This window comes from Meles meles, chromosome 1 (assembly GCF_922984935.1).
Source record: "Meles meles chromosome 1, mMelMel3.1 paternal haplotype, whole genome shotgun sequence".
In the NCBI taxonomy this organism is placed as follows: Eukaryota; Metazoa; Chordata; class Mammalia; order Carnivora; family Mustelidae; genus Meles; species Meles meles.
The window spans coordinates 205,218,001-205,237,006 of NC_060066.1; the positions used below are offsets into that span (position 1 = coordinate 205,218,001).

A 19,006-nucleotide genomic window follows, 5' to 3' on the forward strand; every position below is an offset into this window, starting at 1 on the left:
AAGTTTGGAGGTTAGACCCAGGGGTCCAGGCTATTTCATATGGCCTCACTACACCCCTCCTTTTAATGAGGCCACAGACCAATGTAGCCAGGTTCCAGCCCAGGGCTCCAGAAACTTCGCCCCAATAAACCAATTTGTCTGGCCTTCTTAATTTCCCCAGTCACATCTAAATGATCTGTGAGAAAACCAAAGACCTTGAAAAGATGTCCTTTGTATGTTAGAAATAAGCAGGCAGAGAAGGGAAAACGTCATTCCTGACAAACACTGATACCTGCAAAGCCAACTGCCTACATAAAGTTTGCCAGAGGTGACCTAAGAGACCAAGCCACTTGGAGAACTGAGGTAATCAAGCCCCCAGAAGGAGGCAGGCTCTGAGATGAGCCTCGGAGAGGTCAGGGAAAGCAGCTGAGAGGACTAAACTGAAGAAGGACACACACAGACTTCTCCCACAAGACTACTGGCAGGCTTAAGTGAGATGATGGCGCCCAGCGCTAGGCATATCGCGCTAGGCATATCAAGCAATGATTTCTGGTGCTATGTAGCTAAGTAAGCCACCAAGGGCTTGCTCCCCTCTCCCCACTATTTTACAGAGCAAAGCTCGCTGAGGCATGAGTGCCTAGTTGTGTCCCTATCCCACAGTAAACCTGGTGAAGGCAGGAACTGTGCCTGGCTTGCTCACTCACAACAGTGACCCAGCGCCCAGCACAGCAGTGCTGCTGGTGTATCTTCGGATGGATGGATGGATGCGTGGGTGGATGGATGGATGGATGGATGCGAGGATGGTGGATGGATGGATGGATGGATGGATGGATGCGTGGGTGGATGGATGATGGATGGATGGATGCGAGGATGGTGGATGGATGGATGGATGCGTGGGTGGATGGATGATGGATGGATGGGAGGATGGATGGATGGATGGATGCGAGGATGGTGGATGGATGGATGGGTGGGTGGTTGGATGACCCATCATCTTTGACATCCCCTCGTTTCCTTCATCAACCCTCCCAGTTTGCCCGAGACTGAGGAGTTTCTCAGGATGCAGGACTCTCGGGATGCCAAAATCGGGACACTCTCGGGCAAACCACACTGTGTCTGACAACTGTCTGACTAAAGCCAATAAGCTCATCACTAAGAGATGAGTGATACTACTGACAATTTCTCAGGAAGGAAGGAGGCTAACACGAGGACTGGACTCAGACCGGAGGGCTCCTCCCCACCCCACTATCTTAGCCCGGGTCCCTACAACTCCCTCCCTTCCAGACTCCGCCCCCTTCTGGGAAGGTCACCTTAGGAAGGCGGGAAGCCAAGTGGGCATGCGCCGCGCACGCACAACTGCGCATGCTCGCGTTTTCTTTCTCCGCCTTCCCTCCTCCCCTTCGGGAAACCGGAACCGCCTCCTACTCCGCGGCTCCAGCGCCGCTAGCGGGTCCTGGGTGGACGCCGGCTCGGCGCCGCGGTGCTCGGCGGGACGACGGCGGAGAGCGACCTCGGGGTTAAGAGGTGGGGCGCGACGTCAGAAGCCAAGATGGCGGCGGTGGTCGGAGTCTCCTTGAAACGCCGGTTCCCGGCTGCAGCCCTTGGCGGAGCCTGCCTGCAGGTGAGATGCGGGGCCGGAGGGAGAGGGCAGGCAGGAGAGTGATGGAGGCGGCCTGTTGCTCAGGGGGCCGTGGAGGAGGCCGAGGGAGCACAGCGCAAGGCCTCAGGGAAGGGGAGGACCCGCTCCCGCTGCGTAGTCTCGGTTCTGGGCCTGGAGCATCCCTGTCCGTTATCTTTCTGCGCCTCGCCGCAGCCTGGGAGATATCAAGGATCTTTTTAAAGATCCGGGGGAAAAGTTCGGAGAGGAGTCTCGAGTTGCCCAAGGTCACATGGCAAGCGAGTAACACTGTTGGAGGCAGAATTCGAATCCAAACCTTTGGGCTCCAAGCTGTTTCTCTGTCTAAAGACTAGCCTCTGTGGGAGAGACAGACCTGCGGGAGTGGGAAGGATGGGAACTGGCAAGGGAGGTCTCTCCTCCAGGGTGCAAGATTGAGGGCTCAGTAAATAGGGACTGGACGGGGATTGGGAAGGGAGAAATGGAGGCAGATCACTCTGTCTCCTGAAGGATCTGGGCCCTTCCCCTGGCGGGAGGCTGCGGGAAAGACTGGATGTCATCCTCTCAGTGTCTCTGTCTGTAAAGGGCATACAACATACCGAGCGCGAGTTTTGGCATGGATCTTAAAGGTACAGAGCTTGGCGCTGCCTTCTTGTATTTGTTTATATTACTCAGTGTGCAGTGGTACGTCTCCCCACACCCCTCTTGTATTGTCAGGAAACCACACGCTTCTGATCTACGTTCTAAATGGGACTGTTTGTAAGCGGGAGGGAAATTGCCATTGCACACATAAGGAACTAAAAATCTACAAATTCCTTCCAAGTCCATTTCCTCCTCTGATCTCCTCAACAGCCCCTGTAGGGTGGGTGATAAACAGTTCTTACCTCCTCCTTAGAAGTTTGCAGACTTAGGCCGCAGAAAGAAAATTTTGCTTGTTCAGGATATCATGGCCAAGAACTGGTGGACCTAAATCCAGTTTGTTTGTTTGTTTTTTAACATAATATGAGAAAAACTCCTAGCACAGATCCTGGACACAGGTGAACCAAGAATTATTAGTTCCTCTCCCCTTCTTGGGCTTGCATGAGGCTGTCTCTCACTCTAAATACTGCTCTGGCCCTATCAGACAGTATGTATGGCCTGTCTTCTGGTACTAGCTCTTTCCAGTATGCTGGCTGTGAACTCTGGACAAGTCATTTTATAGTCTCTCTGAAAAGAGGAGATAGGGAAGGAGGACTGCCTACAAGAGCCTCAGTTGGAGTCCTCGGAGCGTTAAATTGATGGCTAATAATGACCTTGTTTACCAGTTCCTTTTATAGTTGCTGAGCAAGCAATTAAGTTGTGAGAGCCCAGCCAATGAGAATGAGTTCTAAAGCTCAGGTCCCTCTTACACAAATGAGTGAGGAGAAGGCTAATTTCATAGGTCAGTTTCGTAATTCCAGGTGAGGCCGTTGCAGGGTTTCCTGAGGGCAGAGAAATTGAAGAGTCCCTCCTCTGCACCTCTTAGGAATGTGCATTCGTTCCAGTAAAAACCACCTCAAAAGAATCCAGTCATCAGGAGCACCTGGGTGGCTCGGTCGTTAAGTGTCTGCCTTCAGCTCAGGTCAAGATCCCAGGGACCTGGGATGGAACCCCATCAGGCTCTCTGCTCAGCGGGGAGGCTGTTTCTCCCTCTCCCTGCAACTCCCCCTGCTTGTGCTCACTTGTGCATGCGTGCGCGCGCGCTCTCTCTCTCTCTCTCTCTCTCTCTCTGTCAAATAAATCTTTAAAAAAAGAAAAAAAAAGAAATAATGAGCTTGGTGTATTATCTAAGGTGATACTCAGGTTCCTAGGTCTCTAAGATACAGGATTTCCCTTCTGAATTCCTTTTATGCATTAGTCTGCTCCCGTAAATCATAGTTCTTGCCTGTAAGTGTCTGGCTGTAATGTATTAATTGATTGTGTTGCCTTATTTCTTCATCTAGATTGTGAACAACGTTAGGGCAAGTACTGCCTTCTCTCCTTGTGTATCTCATTGCTCTTAGCACTGGCAGGTCTTAGGATACCTGTCTGCCAATCAGAATAATAGAGAAACTGATGATATTGCCAGTGTTGAAAAGCAGAAATTATATTATGGACTATGCTAGCCACCTGACCCTCCAGTTTAATCTTACGAGGTAGATATTAATATTCCCTCCTCTTTATACAAAAGAGGAGATAGAGTCAGAGAGGTTAAGTAATTTACCAAAGAACACACAGCTACTAAGTGGTAGAACTTGGATTTAAACCAGTGCCACTCAGACATTTCGGAAACAAGCCTGCACCTTCTCTTTTACTCAGGCTTATGCAGACTTCTTTGCCTTCCTCCTGTCCTATTTCCACATCTTTCTTTCCTGCCTCCAAATCTGTGTCTGCTCTGTTGAGCTCTAAGCCTGCTCCTTAAGGAAGGTTTCCTAGGGAAATAACAAGCCGCCTTTAGCATGATCCAGAATTCACTCTGTTCATCCTCCTCAGTCTGGTTCAGTCCAGTTGTTAATTATCTTGCCACCTTCCTTAAATTAATTATAAACTATGGAGTTAATCTTATCTGAGATTTTCTAGAAGGCCATGCTCAGCAGTGAATACTCAGTTTTATAGACCAAGGTAGAAATGCTTTTGAAGGCTCCTCTTCGAGCTTGTAATATAAATTGCTGGAGAGACCACAAGGAAAAAAAAACTTAAATTGTTTCCCACCTCCCCACTTCTGCCCAAGTGTTCTCCTTTTCTTCATGTTCCTGTGGGAGAATGAGCAGGACTTCTATGGCTAACCCTTCGATCGCGCTCTGTATCCCATCGCTTATTCAGAGGTAGCTCTCCAGTGAGTCTGCCCTTCCCTCCACTGGCCGTGTTTCCCTCTCCATCAGATCAGCAGCATGCAAGCATGCTACAATCTCTCCCGTTGTTTAAAAAAATATATAAAAATCCAGCTACCACCCCATTTCCCTATTCATCTTTATACCGTGTGGCTTGAGCCAGAAGCTGGAGTCATCCTTGCTCTTTGCCTCACTCTCATATCCAGTCTTTGAGGAGCTCTTGTCAGTTGTTTCTTAAAACCTATTCAAAACTTTACCACTTCCTGCCCTCCATAGCCACCAACCTGGTTCAAGCCATTGTTATCTCTTAGCTGATGACTGACTACTGCAGTTCTTACCTAGTTTTGGTTTTTGTGTTTTTTTTGCTTTTGTCTTTGATTGATTTTCATAACAGAAGCCAAAATGATCCTTTCAAAACTTAAGTCTGACTGTGTCACTCCTCTGCTCAAAATTTTCAGGAGTTCTTCTCTTACTCAGCGTAAAAGCAGAAACCCTTAGAAGGCCAAGACACCTGGCTGGCTCAGCCGGTAGAGCATGCCACTCTTGCTCTCGGGGTCATTTGGACCTAAAGCTTACTTAATTAACAAAAAGTGGGGAGCACTTGGGTGGCTCAGGTCATTTGAGCCTTGGACTCTTGGTTTCAGCTCAGGTCGTGGTCCTAGAGTCATGAGATGGAGCCCACATGGGGCTCTGCCCTCAGCATGGAGTCTGCTTGAGGTTTTCTCCCCTCTGCCTCTCACTGCACATTATCTCTTTCTCTAAAATAAATAAATAAAACCTTTAAAAATATTTAAAAATAAAAATATCCAAAGTTTGAATCTCAAATATACAACCTCCACCGAGTACATTTAAAGAAATTTGCTAGGGGTGCCTGGCTGGCTCAGTCAGTAGAGCGTGGGGTTTCTGAGCTCAGGGTCATGAGTTCGAGCCTCATAATGGGCATAGAGAAACAAAACAAAACAACAAACAAAAGAAAAAAAACAAGATCTTAGAAGGTCCTTTGTGATCTGGCTCTCCTGGTAACTTTCTGATTCCCTTGGCCATTCCTCCCCCTCTCCCTCACTCCGATCCCAACTACATTGACGGCCTTGTCACTCCTCAGACACGTGCCCACCCCTCTGCCCAGTTTGCTGTTCCCCTGGGTACAGACATGGCTTGCTCACCTCCTTCAGATGTTCCTCAACTGTCACCTTTTTTAATGAAGCCTTCTCTGGCCACCCCATTTAGAATTGTAGAATTAGAGCCAGGACCCCCATTCCCTCCTTTTTATTGTCCCTTACCACCCCCCCATTGCACGTACCCCCAGGGCCCACATACTGTCAGTGTTATTTGTGTGTGCCTCCGGCCACTGTAAGCTCCTCGAGGATCAGAATGTACATGTACTTTGCCCTTGATCCCCAGGGCCTAGAACAGTCCCAGGAACATGGAAGCCACTCTGTAATTATTTATTGAGCAAATAAACAAATGAATAGGTCTGGGCCAGCTACTACCTAAGAACTTGCTAATTGTATGAGTTGAGTGTTAGATTTGTTTGTGAAGACAGATTATCTTTTCGTGCTGTTCTATTTCAGATTCGCATTTTTGCCACAGACAGAATGGGTGTAGGGTGGAACTTTGGAGTGGAAGGACCTGTGTTTGCATCCTGGTTCTTTTGTTGTAAGATTTTTACTTTCATTTTTTAACTGAGAATAATAAAACTTCTGTTGTTGAGATGTGGCAAAGATTAGAGACAATTTAGTACATTTCACGCATGGTAAGGGCTCAGGGAATCGAAGCTCCCCTCCCCCTTCTCCTAGGACACCCATGTAACAAATTTTTAAGATTTCTCTGTTGCACAAATTTATTTGTTCTTATCGCAGCTGCCATATTCCACCACTCCTTCACTTTAGAACCACAGCCGCCTCTGGTAATTTTGATTTCCGTATCTTCTCTCCTTCCTCTTGGCCCTCCCCCACTTATCCTATTGAGTGTTGTATAAAATACACAAAACTTAGTTTAAATTAGTTGTTTAGAAAAAAATCAGTAACAAAATTAGTTGTTTAGAAAAAATCAGTAACACTTTGGGATACCCCAGATTTTATGTTGGGGCTCATTGCCTTATGGTAGTACTCTGTTTCAGTGCCCCCCCCCTTCATTGTTTTTGTCTCACGTCATTCGTAGGATAAGAATTTAAATGATCTGCAAAAAAAAAAAAAATTCCCTAATCACATTTGGGAAGATCTGCATGAGCAAGTCTAGACCTTTGTATTTTGTAGAGTGGATATGAAGCCGACTTAAGTATTAGAAGTGTCAAGGTGAGGACCTGTGGCCGGTAATGGCCGTCACCCTCGATAAGCCTTTGTGGGAGTGAGACTGAGTTTCTTTAGACTGGATGACTTTGCCCCCTTCACAGCCATGGAGCTGGAGTTAGCAACTCCAGAGTCCCAGCTTCTTTTGAAAGTCCAAGCTTTACTAATGTCTTGGCCAAAAAAAAAGAGTTCTGTGTTTTTTGGGTTTTTTTTAAAGATTTTATTTATTTATTTGACAGAGAGAGATCACAAGCAGACAGAGAGGCAGGCAGAGAGAGAGGAGGAAGCAGGCTCCTGCTGAGCAGAGAGCCCGATGCAGGACTCGATCCCAGGACCCTGGGATCATGACCTGAGCCGAAGGCAGAGGCTTAATCCACTGAGCCACCCAGGTGCCCTAAGAGTTCTGTGTTTTAAAGGCATTTTGTCCCTCTTTCTCTCACCACCTACCACAGGGAGGGCAGCCACCCACGTCACTGTCGCACAGCTCGAGTTACCTTCCTGGGCATTTATCCCAGAGAAATGGAAACATGTTCACAAATATTCATTGTAACTTCACTCATGTACCCAAAAACCAGAAACAACCCAAATGTCCTCCAGTGGGAGAATGGCTACACCAACCGGAGTCCATCATACCATGAAACACTACTCAGTAGTAAAAAGAAACACTACTTGGATGAATCTCCAGAGAATTATGTTGAAAAAAGAAAAGCCAATCCCAAAAGATTACATACTAGATGATCCCATTTATATATAACATTCTTGAAATGACAAAATTACAGGAATGGAGACAGATTAGTGATGACTAGGGGTTAAGGAGTAAGGGAGGGAGGCCTGAGGGCTGTGGGTGTGGCTTTGAGAGAGCAGTCCTGGGGGGCTTTGTGGGGCTGGGAATGCTCTGTGTCTGTCCGTGTCCATGTCTAGTTGTGGGTTGTGCAGTAGTGTGGGGCATTGTCTTCATGAGGGAAACTGAGTAACGGATTTGAGAGATCTCATTATTTCTTAGAAACGCATGTGATTCTGTATCTCAAAATGAAAAGTTCATTTTTTTTTTAAAGCAACAAATTCTGTACATACACAACACTGAATTAATCCCGGAAGCATTATGTCGAGCGAAAGAAGCTTTCAAGCCAAGATTCCCTGTCTGATTGCATTTATGTGAAATTCTGTAACAGGCAAATCTGTAGTGATAGAAAGCACATCAGTTACAAGGGATAGGGTAGGGCATTGATTATAAAGGAAAACTAGAGAACTTTCTAGATGGAAGTGTTCTGTCATAATTACAGTGGGAGTTATACCACTTCATTAAAACTCATCAAACTATACACTTATAATGGTGAATTTTATTGCGAGTTATACCTCATTAAATCTAACCAAAACAAGGTGGGGGCACCAAGCAAGCAGAAAGCTGCTGGAATAAGTATCTCGAGTGATCTTTTCACTTCCTCCACTTTGTCTTACACGCCACAGGGTGGCGCTAACCAAATGTTCTGCCGTTTTACAAAATGGAGTGGGGGGGGGAGGTGCCTGGCTGGCTCATTCGCTAGAGGGAGTGACTCTTGATCTCCAGGTTGTAAGTTCAAGCCCCATGTAGAGCTTAAGAATAAATAAAATATAACGGACTAGGGTGCCTGGGTGGCTCAGTGGGTTAAGCCGCTGCCTTCGGCTCGGGTCGTGATCTCAGGGTCCTGGAATCGAGTCCCGCATCGGGCTCTCTGCTCAGCGGGGAGCCTGCTTCCCTCTCTCTCTCTCTGCCTGCCTCTCTGCCTACTTGTGATCTCTCTCTGTCAAATAAATAAATAAATAATCTTTAAAAATATATATATATAACGGACTAGAAGAGAATCCTGCCTTTAATTCTTTAAAAAGGGGGGAAGGGGGAAGATGGAATCCCTAATGGAAGACTTCAGTTGTAAAAATGACTTTTCCTTTTACTGCTGATCCGAGCCAGGTTGGTGATAAAGGAAAATACTACTTTTATCTTCCCTTTCATTCTCATCTCTCTGTTTCCTTTTCTCATACTGAGAGCTGATGTTTATATTTTCATCCTCACCTAATTCAGGACACTTTTTTGCCATTAGGTAAGACCATCACATTTCTCGTAGTTACACAGTTAACCTTCCCAGTTTCATCTTTTTTTACCAGCTTTTTTTTTTTTTTTTTTAAAGATTTTATTTATTTATTTGACAGATAGAGATCACAAGTAGGGAGAGAGGCAGGCAGAGAGAGAGAGAGAGAGAGGAGGAAGCAGGCTCCCCGCCAAGCAGAGAGCCCGACGCGGGACTCGATCCCAGGACCCCGAGATCATGACCCGAGCCGAAGGCAGCAGCTTAAACCACTGAGCCACCCAGGCGCCCCGCAGCTTTTTTTTTTTTAAAGATTTTATTTATTTATTTGACAGAGATCACAAGTAGGGAGAGAGGCAGGCAGAGAGAGAGAGAGGAGGAAGCAGGCTCCCTGCCAAGCAGAGAGCCCGATGTGGGGCTCGATCCCAGGACTCTGGGATCATGACCTGAGCGAAAGGCAGAGGCTTTAAGCCACTGAGCCACCCAGGCGCCCCTTTTTACCAGCTTTTAAGAGAACTAGCTGGCCTGGGAGATAGTCTGCATGTGTCTGCATACAAACGGGGGCTCAGCTGCTGGTTGCTCTTTGGACTGACAGGATCTGACCAATCGCCACCGCGCCACCCCACCCCCCCCCCCCACCGCCGACGCCTCTGCTGCCTCGCCTGTAGGTCCCAGGGGACTTGGTGTGGCCTCTGCCTGGTGTCCTCCACTTAGATGGAAGAGTTTCAAGGGCTATGCAGTGGGGACAGCATATTTGTATTATTCTAATGCCCAAGTTTTGCTTTTTGCTTCTTTTCTTTTTTAAATTTATTTTAAATTCCAGTATATAATTTTTTGCATTTTTCTTCAATTATTCCTAACCACAAATTGAACTGCTGTATGCAAAGACCTGGACTAGGCATGCTGGGAGATGTAAAATAGAACCTGTTCCATGCTGTGAATGGTTGTTTTTTTGTTTTTTGTTTTTTTTAAGATTTTATTTATTTATTTGACAGAGATCACAAGTAGGCAGAGAGGCAGGCAGAGAGAGTGAGAGGGAAGCAGGCTCCCTGCCGAGCAGAGAGCCGGATGTGGGACTCGATCCCAGGACCCTGAGATCATGACCTGAGCCGAAGGCAGCGGCTCAAACCACTGAGCCACCCAGGCACCCCGTGAATGGTTAGTTTTATGTGTCAGCTGGGCCACAGGGTGCCCAGGTAGTTGGTCCAACTTTCCATTCTGGGTATTTCTGTGACAGTGTTTTTGGGTGAGTTTAACATTTAAATTAATAGACCTGGGTAGCTCAGGTCATGGTCTCAGGGTCCTGGGATCGAGCCCCACACCAGGCTCCCTGCTGAGTGGGGAGCCTGCTGCTCCCTCTCCCTCTGCTGCTCCTTCTCCCTTTGCCCTCTCACTCTGCTCTCTCTCTCTCTCTCTCTCAAATAACTAAAATCCTCCTTAATGTGGGTGAGCCTTATCCAATCAGTTGAGAGCATAAGTAGAACAAAAGGTTCCTCTTCCTCCAAATAAGAAGAAATTTCTCCTGCCTGACTGCTTTCCAACTGAGTATCAACTCTCCTTGGGTCTTAAGCCTGCTGGCTTTTGAGCTAGAACCGTATCATCGGCTCTCCTGCCTCATCATGGGCCTTCAGGCTTGGGCTGGATTTACATCATTGGCTCTCCTGAGTCTCCAGCTTGCCAGCTACAGTTCTTGGCACTTGCTGTCCTCCATAATCATGAGCCAATTCTTTATAATACGATCTCTTCTTATAAATATATATAAGTATGTATATATTTTTTCATATATATGTAGACATGTATATGTATATATATATAAATATACATACTCCTGATTCTATTTCTTAGGAGAACTCTAGTATACATGCCTTCAAAGAATTTAAGACTTAAAAAGAAGACAGAACTGAGAAGAGACCTGCAAATATTCACAGATAAGTAGGATAGTATAGTATTTAGGAACCTGGGTCCTGGAGTCAGACAGGCACACTTGGGTTCCCAGTCGTGGCCACTCTCATCAGCTCATCATAAATAGTGGCTTTAAAAATGAGTATGAATTCTGAAAAACAACCTGAGGGTTTTGAAGGGGTGGGGGTGGGAGGTTGGGGGAAGCAGGTGGTGGGTAATAGGGAGGGCACGTATTGCATGGAGCACTGGGTGTTGTGCAAAAACAATGAATACTGTTACGCTGAAAAAATAAATGAATGGAAGCATTACCCAAGCAAAGTACACACTGAACAAATCTGAAGAGGTCAGAAACCAGAAAAGAGAAAAAAGAGAAAAAGAAACAAACAAACAAACAACAAATAAAAAACAAGAGAAAAAAGGGGGGGTGCAAGAGAGAATAATCTTACAGGGTGGACAAACCAGGGTGATCCTCATGGTTCTGAGTATGTTTTGGTCTCTCTGTTAGAAGACACCAAATCCCAAAATTGTAAAGAAAGCAAAACCTTCATATATACAAAAATAAAATTGAATAGAATGAAAGGAAAAAAAATGAGTATGAATTTAAATACAAAACTTTTGAGCAACAGCACCCTTTTGGCAAATAGGTTCTTAGGAAGAAGCTGTTCTGGTGAAGGAAGGAAGGAAGGAGGCAGACCAGGCCTCCTCACCCGACCCTCTCACAGCAGCCCCTGCAGTGGCACTCCCGGGTTCTGGGCTCTTGGTGTGAGAGCCGCCGGCAGAGACGGAATGTCCAGGACATGGAATAGAATCATCCTAGAGAACAGGACTCGGCTGTGTGTTAGTTCCCTAAATGTGTTCTCTTCTTTCCTGTGCCCTGAATGTTTGCGTTTCCCCCAGAATTCATACCTGGAAACCCAGCCCCCACTGTGATGGTGCTTGAAGATAGAGCCTGTGAGAGGGCATTAGGGTTAGATGAGGTCATGAGCATGGGGCCCTCAGGACAGGATTGGCGCCCTTAAAAAAGAGGAAAAGACAAGATCTCTCTGCCACATGAGGACACAGCAAGAAAGTAGCCATCTGTAAACCAAGAAGAGGGTCCTCACCAGACACCAGGTCTGCCTGACATCTTGATCTTGGACTTTCCAGCCTCCAGATCTGTGAGAAACAAGTGGTGTTTAAGCCACCCAGCCTTCGGCATCTTGTCACGGCAGCCCAGACTGCCGAGGACACCTAATCTAAAAGCAGCAGCATCTCATTTTGACAACTCCAGTAGCTTTCTGCTGGCTTCTTCACGTGTTGTCTGACAGTTCTTCCTTCAAGCCCGGGATAGTCTTCTCGGGAATAAATATGATTATGTCTCCCGCCTGATCGTTTGTGCTGGCCTCTCGCTCTTAGGATAAAATCGAAATCTTGACCTGCTCACATTCGCCATCACCATCCTTACTCAGGCTTCCCCTCAACTCATACTGGACTTCTCTCAGGTCCCAGATGCGCTGTGCTCTCCCCCATCCAGGCCTCCACACATGTTGTTCCTCCGTTTATACACCCCACTCCTTTCCCTGATCCCTACTAGTCAGGCCACGGCTTGAATATCCCTTATGGGGCCTTCCCCGGTCTTGTACTAGGGCAAGTCCGCTGTGTTCCTCCCTCTTTATACTGTATTATGAATATTTAATTTCTCTCTTGCTGGGGCTTCTGGGTGGCTCAGTCAGTTGAGCATCTGCCTTCCGCTCAGGTCATGATTCCAGGGTCCTGGGATCGAGCCCTGCATCCGGCTCCTTGCTCAGCAGGGAGTCTGCTTCTCCCTCTCCTCCATGCTGCTCCCCTGCTTGGCGCTCGCTCGCTCGCTCGCTCTGTGTCAAATAAATTAATCAATTAAATTTCTTTCTTGCTCATACAGAGTAGATTCTGTGAGGGCGAAGACTGTTTCATTATGTGCTACTTCACCCGCCCCCAGCACCTTGTCTGGTACGTGCTAGGTGCTTAGTATTTGTTAGATTATCAAATGACTCACTGCGTTTCTCAGGAAGACTCTTATCAGGAGGCACCTTGGTGGCTGAGTCCATTAGGTGTCCCAACTTGATTCCGGCTCAGCTTGTGGTCTCCGGGTTATAGATCAGAGCCCCGCTTTGGGCTCTGTGCTCAGAGGGGGAGTTTGCTTTAGACTCTCCCTCTGCCCCTCATAAATAAATCTTTAAAAAAAAAAAGAAAAAGAAACAGTTTGTGTTAATCATGTGTGGGCTTATATCCAGTGTGGAAGTTCATAGTGCCAGCTACACACAGGGTTTATCTTGCAATTTTAATATTTTTTTTTTCTCGTTCTGAATTTTTCAATTGCAGGCCTGCCGGGGGGCCCAGACAGCTGCCGCCGCAGCGCCCCGAATCAAGAAATTTGCCATCTACCGATGGGACCCAGACAAGACTGGAGATAAACCCCATATGCAAACTTACGAAATTGATTTGAATAAGTGAGTATCTGTGTGAGAGCTAGGTATTTGATAAGTGAAAGCGAAGCTTGATCTGATTCAGGGACATGCTTTTCGCATCCTTGGAAGGCTTAAAAACAGATCATTCGTGGTCTGGAATTTATCATCTCTTTTTCAGATAAGAATGAGGTATGTACCTGATTCAGAAAGATGACTGGGGGCTCCTGGGTGGTTCAGTCAATGAAGCGTTTGACTCTTGGTTTCAGCTTAGGTCTTGATCTCAGGGTTTGGAGTTCAGTCCCCCATGTTGGGCTCTACTCTGGGTTTGGAGCCTACTTAAAAAGAAAAAAGAAAAAATACCAAGAAGAACAACTTTTTGAAAAATTTTCTTTCCTTTCCCCAAATCAGAGGATGACAAACTCCTCGGAGTACCGTAGAGCGGGTGGACACCACAGATTTGGCTGGAATGGTGATAGGACAAGAGCGGGATATAGTTAAAATATTAACAATTTGTACCTCTGTTATTCTTTCCATTTCTGTCCCATCAAAGTGCCACAAACGGGTGCCTGGGTGGCTCAGTTGGTTAAGCAACTGCCTTACGCTCAGGTCATGATCCCGGAATCCTGGGATCGAGTCCTGCATCGGGCTCCCAGTTCCATGAGGAGTCTGCTTCTCCCTCTGACCTTCTCTCCTGTCATTCTCTCTCTCACTCTCTGTCAAATAAATAAATAAAATCTTCAAAGTGCCATAAACTTAGTGGCTTAAAACAGCATGGATTTATTATCTCCCAGTTGTGCAGGTTAGAAGTTTGGTAAAGGTTTCATCAGACTGAAATCAAGGTGTCAGCAGGCCATGTTCCTTTCTGGAGACTAAGGTGAAATCCATTTTCTATTTTTCGGGCTGTTGGCAGAATTCAGTTCCTTACCATTGCTAACGCGAGGTGCCTGTTACCTCGTTGGCTGTAAGCTCAGGGCTACTTCCAGCTTTTAGGCCTCTTTGCTCCGTGGCTCATAGTCTGGCCTCCAGAGGCCCCCAACAGCAGCTTGAGTCCTTCCTCTGTCTCTGAGGCACTGTCTTTTTTTTTTTTTTTTTTTTTTTTTATTATTTATTTATTCGACAGAGAGAGAGATCACAAGTAGGCAGAGAGGCAGGCAGAGAGAGAGGAGGAAGCAGGCTCCCTGCGGAGCAGAGAGCCCGATGCGGGGCTCGATCCCAGGACCCTGAGATCATGACCTGAGCCGAAGGCAGCGGCCTAATCCACTGAGCCACCCAGGTGCCCCGGCACTGTCTTTTATCGGTTTCCACCCTGAAGGATCTCCACAGGCAGCCAAAGGGAAGGAAGAGGAGTGAGCTGGGGCTTGAGCTTCCCACTGGGCGCCCCACCTCTCCCCAGCATAACCGGAACGTCTCTATTTTATGACCTCTTTCATTTGTCAGTGAATAAGTATTTTATTTCTGTTGAACAAAAGCTTCCGTGGTGCCAGAAAATGGTTTGAAAACGAATACTGTCAACACTTTCTTTGACTCTGTATCAACACGTAAGTTCTTGATATATAACCTTGTCAAGCAGACAGTTACCAAATACCAGCAACCAAAAATCATACATAAAATTCAAAGAAAAGGAAATACAGAGCGCTTTTTTTTTTTTTAAAGATCTTTATTTATTTATTTGACAACACACCAGGGGGAGGGGCAGAGAGGGAGAAGCAGCCTCCCCGCTGGGCAGGGAGCCCAACATGGGGCTCAGTCCCAGGACCCTGAGATGATTACCCGAGCCAAAGGCAGACGCAGGTGCCCCCCAGGCCAATTTTCTGCCCATAAAACAATAAAACTAAAAATTCACATCAGAAGCAAAAAACTCTGAACTACTTGAAAGTTAGAAAGCACTCTTTTAAATAACTGCTTTATTAAGGAATAATGTAAAATACTGTTAGCTACTTGGGAAATAAAAGCATTGCAAATCAAAACTTACAGAATGAGGCTAAAACTGAAAGAGTTAAATTTATTAGTAATTTTTAATGGTAAACTTTTTTTTTTTTTAAAGATTTTAAAGATCACAAGTAGGTGGGGGAGCAGGGTGGGAGCAGGCTCCCTGTTGAGCAGAGAATCCAATGCGCAGCTCGATCTGACCCTGAGACGGTGACCTGGGCCAGAGGCAGATGCTTAACCCACTGAGCCACCCAGATGCCCCAAATGATAAAATTTTAAAGAGGCATTACATTCACTTCCAGTCAGAGCAGAGTAGCTTTCATCAGACTGCCCTTTCCCAAACAGTAGCTGTAAACTTTGGAAAACTTTGGACAAAACGTCAGAAGTAATGACCTGTGGGCACAGGAGAGTAACCATCACAGGCAGGTCCTGGGAGGGCAGGCCATTGGCACTTGGAAGAACAGAATGCTGCTGGGCAGATGGACAGTTTTTGGATGCTCCTTCCTGAGGGCAGACCCCAGTTGATGTGGAGGTACAAGAGTAGAAATGAAACCAGACTTAATGACTGAACAACAGGAAGGTACACTGTATGGCTACTACGGCAACCAGAAAATGGGGCGGGGGGAGGCTCCTGATTCTGTTTATGGACTCTGTCCAAGTTGGGAGTTCAGCCCATATTAATTGTTGCTTTAAAAAAAAAAAAAATTGGGGCACCTGGGTGGCTCAGTTGGTTAAGCAGCTGACTCTCGATTTCAGTTCAGGTCATGATCTTGAGGATGTGGGATCAAGCCCCATGTCAGCCTCCACGCTTTCTGCAGAGTCCACTTGAGATGCTCTCTTCTCTGCTGCTCCCCCTGCTCTTCGGTGCCTGCTATAAATAAATAAATAAATGAATATCTTTAAAGACAGTCAGGGGCAGGGCACCTGGGTGGCTCAATGGGTTAAAGCCTCTGCCTTCGGCTCGTGTCATGATCTCAGGGTCCTGAGATCGAGCCCCACATCGGGCTCTCTGCTCAGCGGGGAGCCTGCTCCCCCCTCCTCTCTGCCTGCCTCTCTGCCTACATGTGATCTCTCTCTCTCTTGTCAAATAAAGTCTTTTAAAAAAAATAAAAACAATCGGGCATCTGGCTGGCTCAGTAGAGCATGCAGCTCTTGATCTCTGGGTTGTGACTTCAAGCCCTGCGTTGGGCATGGAACCTACTTAAATTAAAAAATATTTTTAAAAATCCGTACTCTCCAGAGAGACAGTAAAATCCAGAGTTTCTACATCGTGTTATTCACGAGGTCTAACGTACAGTCCAGCATCACTGATCCTACCAGGAACAGTGAGACGTGACCCAAACTCAAGTGGAAAGACAAGCAGTAGAGGCCACCCAGCCTTGAAATAATCCAGTTACTGGAATTAGCATACATGGATTTTAAGTAGTTAACACCTGTGTTCACAGATTAAAGGGAAAGATGCTCATGAGATAGGAAGTCTTAGCCTGGAAACAAAAACTTAAAAAATAACCACATGGAAAATCTGAAAAAATAGCAGTATCGTTAAAAAAAAAAAAATCACTGGATAGGGCTCACCGCAGATTGGCAGTGACAATAGGAAGACTCTGTGAACCTGGAAATACAATAGGAGTTACCTGTTCTTAGGAACAAAAAGATTTTTTAAAAAAGAACCTCACTGGGGCACCTGGGTGGCTCAGTGGGTTGGGGCCTCTGCCTTCGGCTTTGGTGGTGGGCCCGGGGTCCTGGGATCAAGTCCCGCAACGGGCTCTCTGCTCTGCGGGGAGCCTGCTTCCTCCTCTCTCTCTGCCTGCCTCTCTGCCTAGTTGTGATTTCTGTCTGTCAAATAAATAAAATATGTTTTTTAAAAAAAACTTTAAAAAAAAAAAAAGAACCTCACTGATCTGTGGAATGATACCAGAAGGTTCCATATACATAATTGCAGTCCCAGGAGGAGTAGAGAGAGAGAATAGCCAAAAAATAACTTGAAGAACTAATGGCCAAGAAATCCCCCCGAAGCTGGTGAAAGACATGATTGACATATTTAAGAAGTTTGGTGAACCCCAAGCAGGGTAAATACAAAGAAAACTATCTCCAGGACCATCATCGTCAAATTCCTGAAGATCGAAAGAGCAAAGAGAACATCTGGAAAGCAGGAAGGGGAAAACATGTTACATCTGGGAAATAGTGCAAATGGTGGTTTACTCTCCTCAGAAATTGTAGACGCCAAAAGGCAATGAAAGGACATCCCTAAACTACTTCTAAAAAACACTTACCAACCAGAATTCTGTACTCAACAAAATGATGAAGACATTTTCGGATAACAAAAAAATAAAAGCATTCATAGCCAGAAGACTGGTACTACATGAAATGCTAGGAGTTATTTAGGCTAAAGGAGCTTGGTTCTTCGGAAAGGAAAGAAAATCACTAGTTACAGTAAATTAAAAAACATTTCTCTGCTTACTTTCATTAAAGTATATATAGTACTATTTAAAGCAGAATTACAGTATTGTGTAGCATATACCTTATACAGATGTAATATGTATGAGAACTATCGTATGGGCTGGGAACAGGCTGGCCTATAAGGTTGGAAGGTCTTACATGTAATGGTACAATATTAACTCTAAGTAGATCAAAAAGTTAAGGATGCACATTAGAATTCTAAAGTAACCATTTTGTTTTTAATCCGGAGAGAGCGAGCTATAAAGCCAATATATAAATTATATGGAATTCCAGAAATATCTACTCACTCTAAAAATATTACTTAGGAGAGCCTGAGTGGCTCGTTTGAGCATCCGACTCTTGGTTTTGGCTCACATGCTGATCTCAGGGTCCTGGGATCCAGCCTCACCAGGCTGGGAGTTGGCTTGAGGATTCCACTCCCTCCCCCTCCTCCCCCTCCTTCCCCTCACACCCATATGCTCACTACTTAAAAGAAGTCAGGAAAGAAAGAAGGGAAAAGAAAGATGTTGGGACAATGAGAGACCCAAATCCAACCACATCAATAATCCTACCATGCAAAGACAGTAAACACTCCAATTAAAAGGCAAAGATTGTCAGAATAGATAAAAACCAAAACCCAGTTTCATGCTGCTTACAAGAAATGGCGCTTTAAATATTGTTAAAAACAAAATTCAGCTAAGTAAATTTTAAAGATATACTGACTTTGTTTAACCATTCCTGAATCAGGCAGCATCCAGTCTAGCAGGTGGAAAGGTGCTCCAAGGGGCACTCTGTGGCTTAAACATCGAAATCTTGAGCTCAGCTCAGGTTTTGATCTCAGAGTTCTGGTTTGAGCCTACTTAAAAGAAAAAGGAGTTCCCCAGAGCTGCGCAAAATGAAAGATTTATAGGCAGACAGGAGTGGGAAGAAAGAACAAAGCGTATTGGTTATGGCCTTGTGGTCAAAGAATATACTCTAGGGGCGCCTGGGTGGCTCAGTGGGTTAGAGCCTCTGCCTTCGACTCAGGTCATGATCTCAGGGTTCTGGAATTGAGCCCCACATCGGGCTCTCTGCTCAGCAGGGAGCCTGCTTCCTCCCCTCTCTCTGCCAGCCTCTCTGCCTACTTGTGATCTCTAATAAATAAATAAAATATTTTTAAAGATAAATAAATAAAATATGATGCCAGGGCCTCTGGGAGGCTCAGCAGGTTGAGCATCTGACTCTTGGTTTCGGTTCAGGTCATGATCTCAGGGCCCTGGGGTGGAGCCCCATTGGGCTCCGTGCAGGGCATGGAACCGCTTGGGATTCTGTCCCTCTGCCCCAGCCATTCCCATATATATATATTGAGAGATGTAAAAGCTAGGAGAAAATCCTGTGTATTCATGAAACCTCAGGAAGGGGTGTGGTCTTCTTAGATTTGAAAGTGGTAGTATCCTAAGAGGAAGAGGTAGTCAGTTTAAGGATGTAAGCATTTAAATCTGTGTTTTGAAAAATTGCATTTTTCAAATTGGGTAATTTGAAAATTGGGTAATTCCACTAT

At 45.8% G+C, this 19,006-nt stretch overlaps 1 protein-coding gene across 1 annotated transcript in view; it reads left to right on the forward strand.

Annotated features, from left to right (window-relative positions):
- The first annotated feature begins 1,395 nt into the window (after window positions 1–1,395).
- Window positions 1,396–19,006, forward strand: part of SDHB (succinate dehydrogenase complex iron sulfur subunit B) — a 30,072-nt gene continuing 12,461 nt past the window's right edge. Inside the window, exons 1-2 of the mRNA XM_046004812.1 lie at window positions 1,396–1,597; window positions 13,013–13,140. Coding sequence (XP_045860768.1) covers window positions 1,526–1,597; window positions 13,013–13,140 — 200 coding nt within the window. The 5' untranslated portion in view covers window positions 1,396–1,525. The remainder of the gene's footprint in view (window positions 1,598–13,012; window positions 13,141–19,006) is intronic.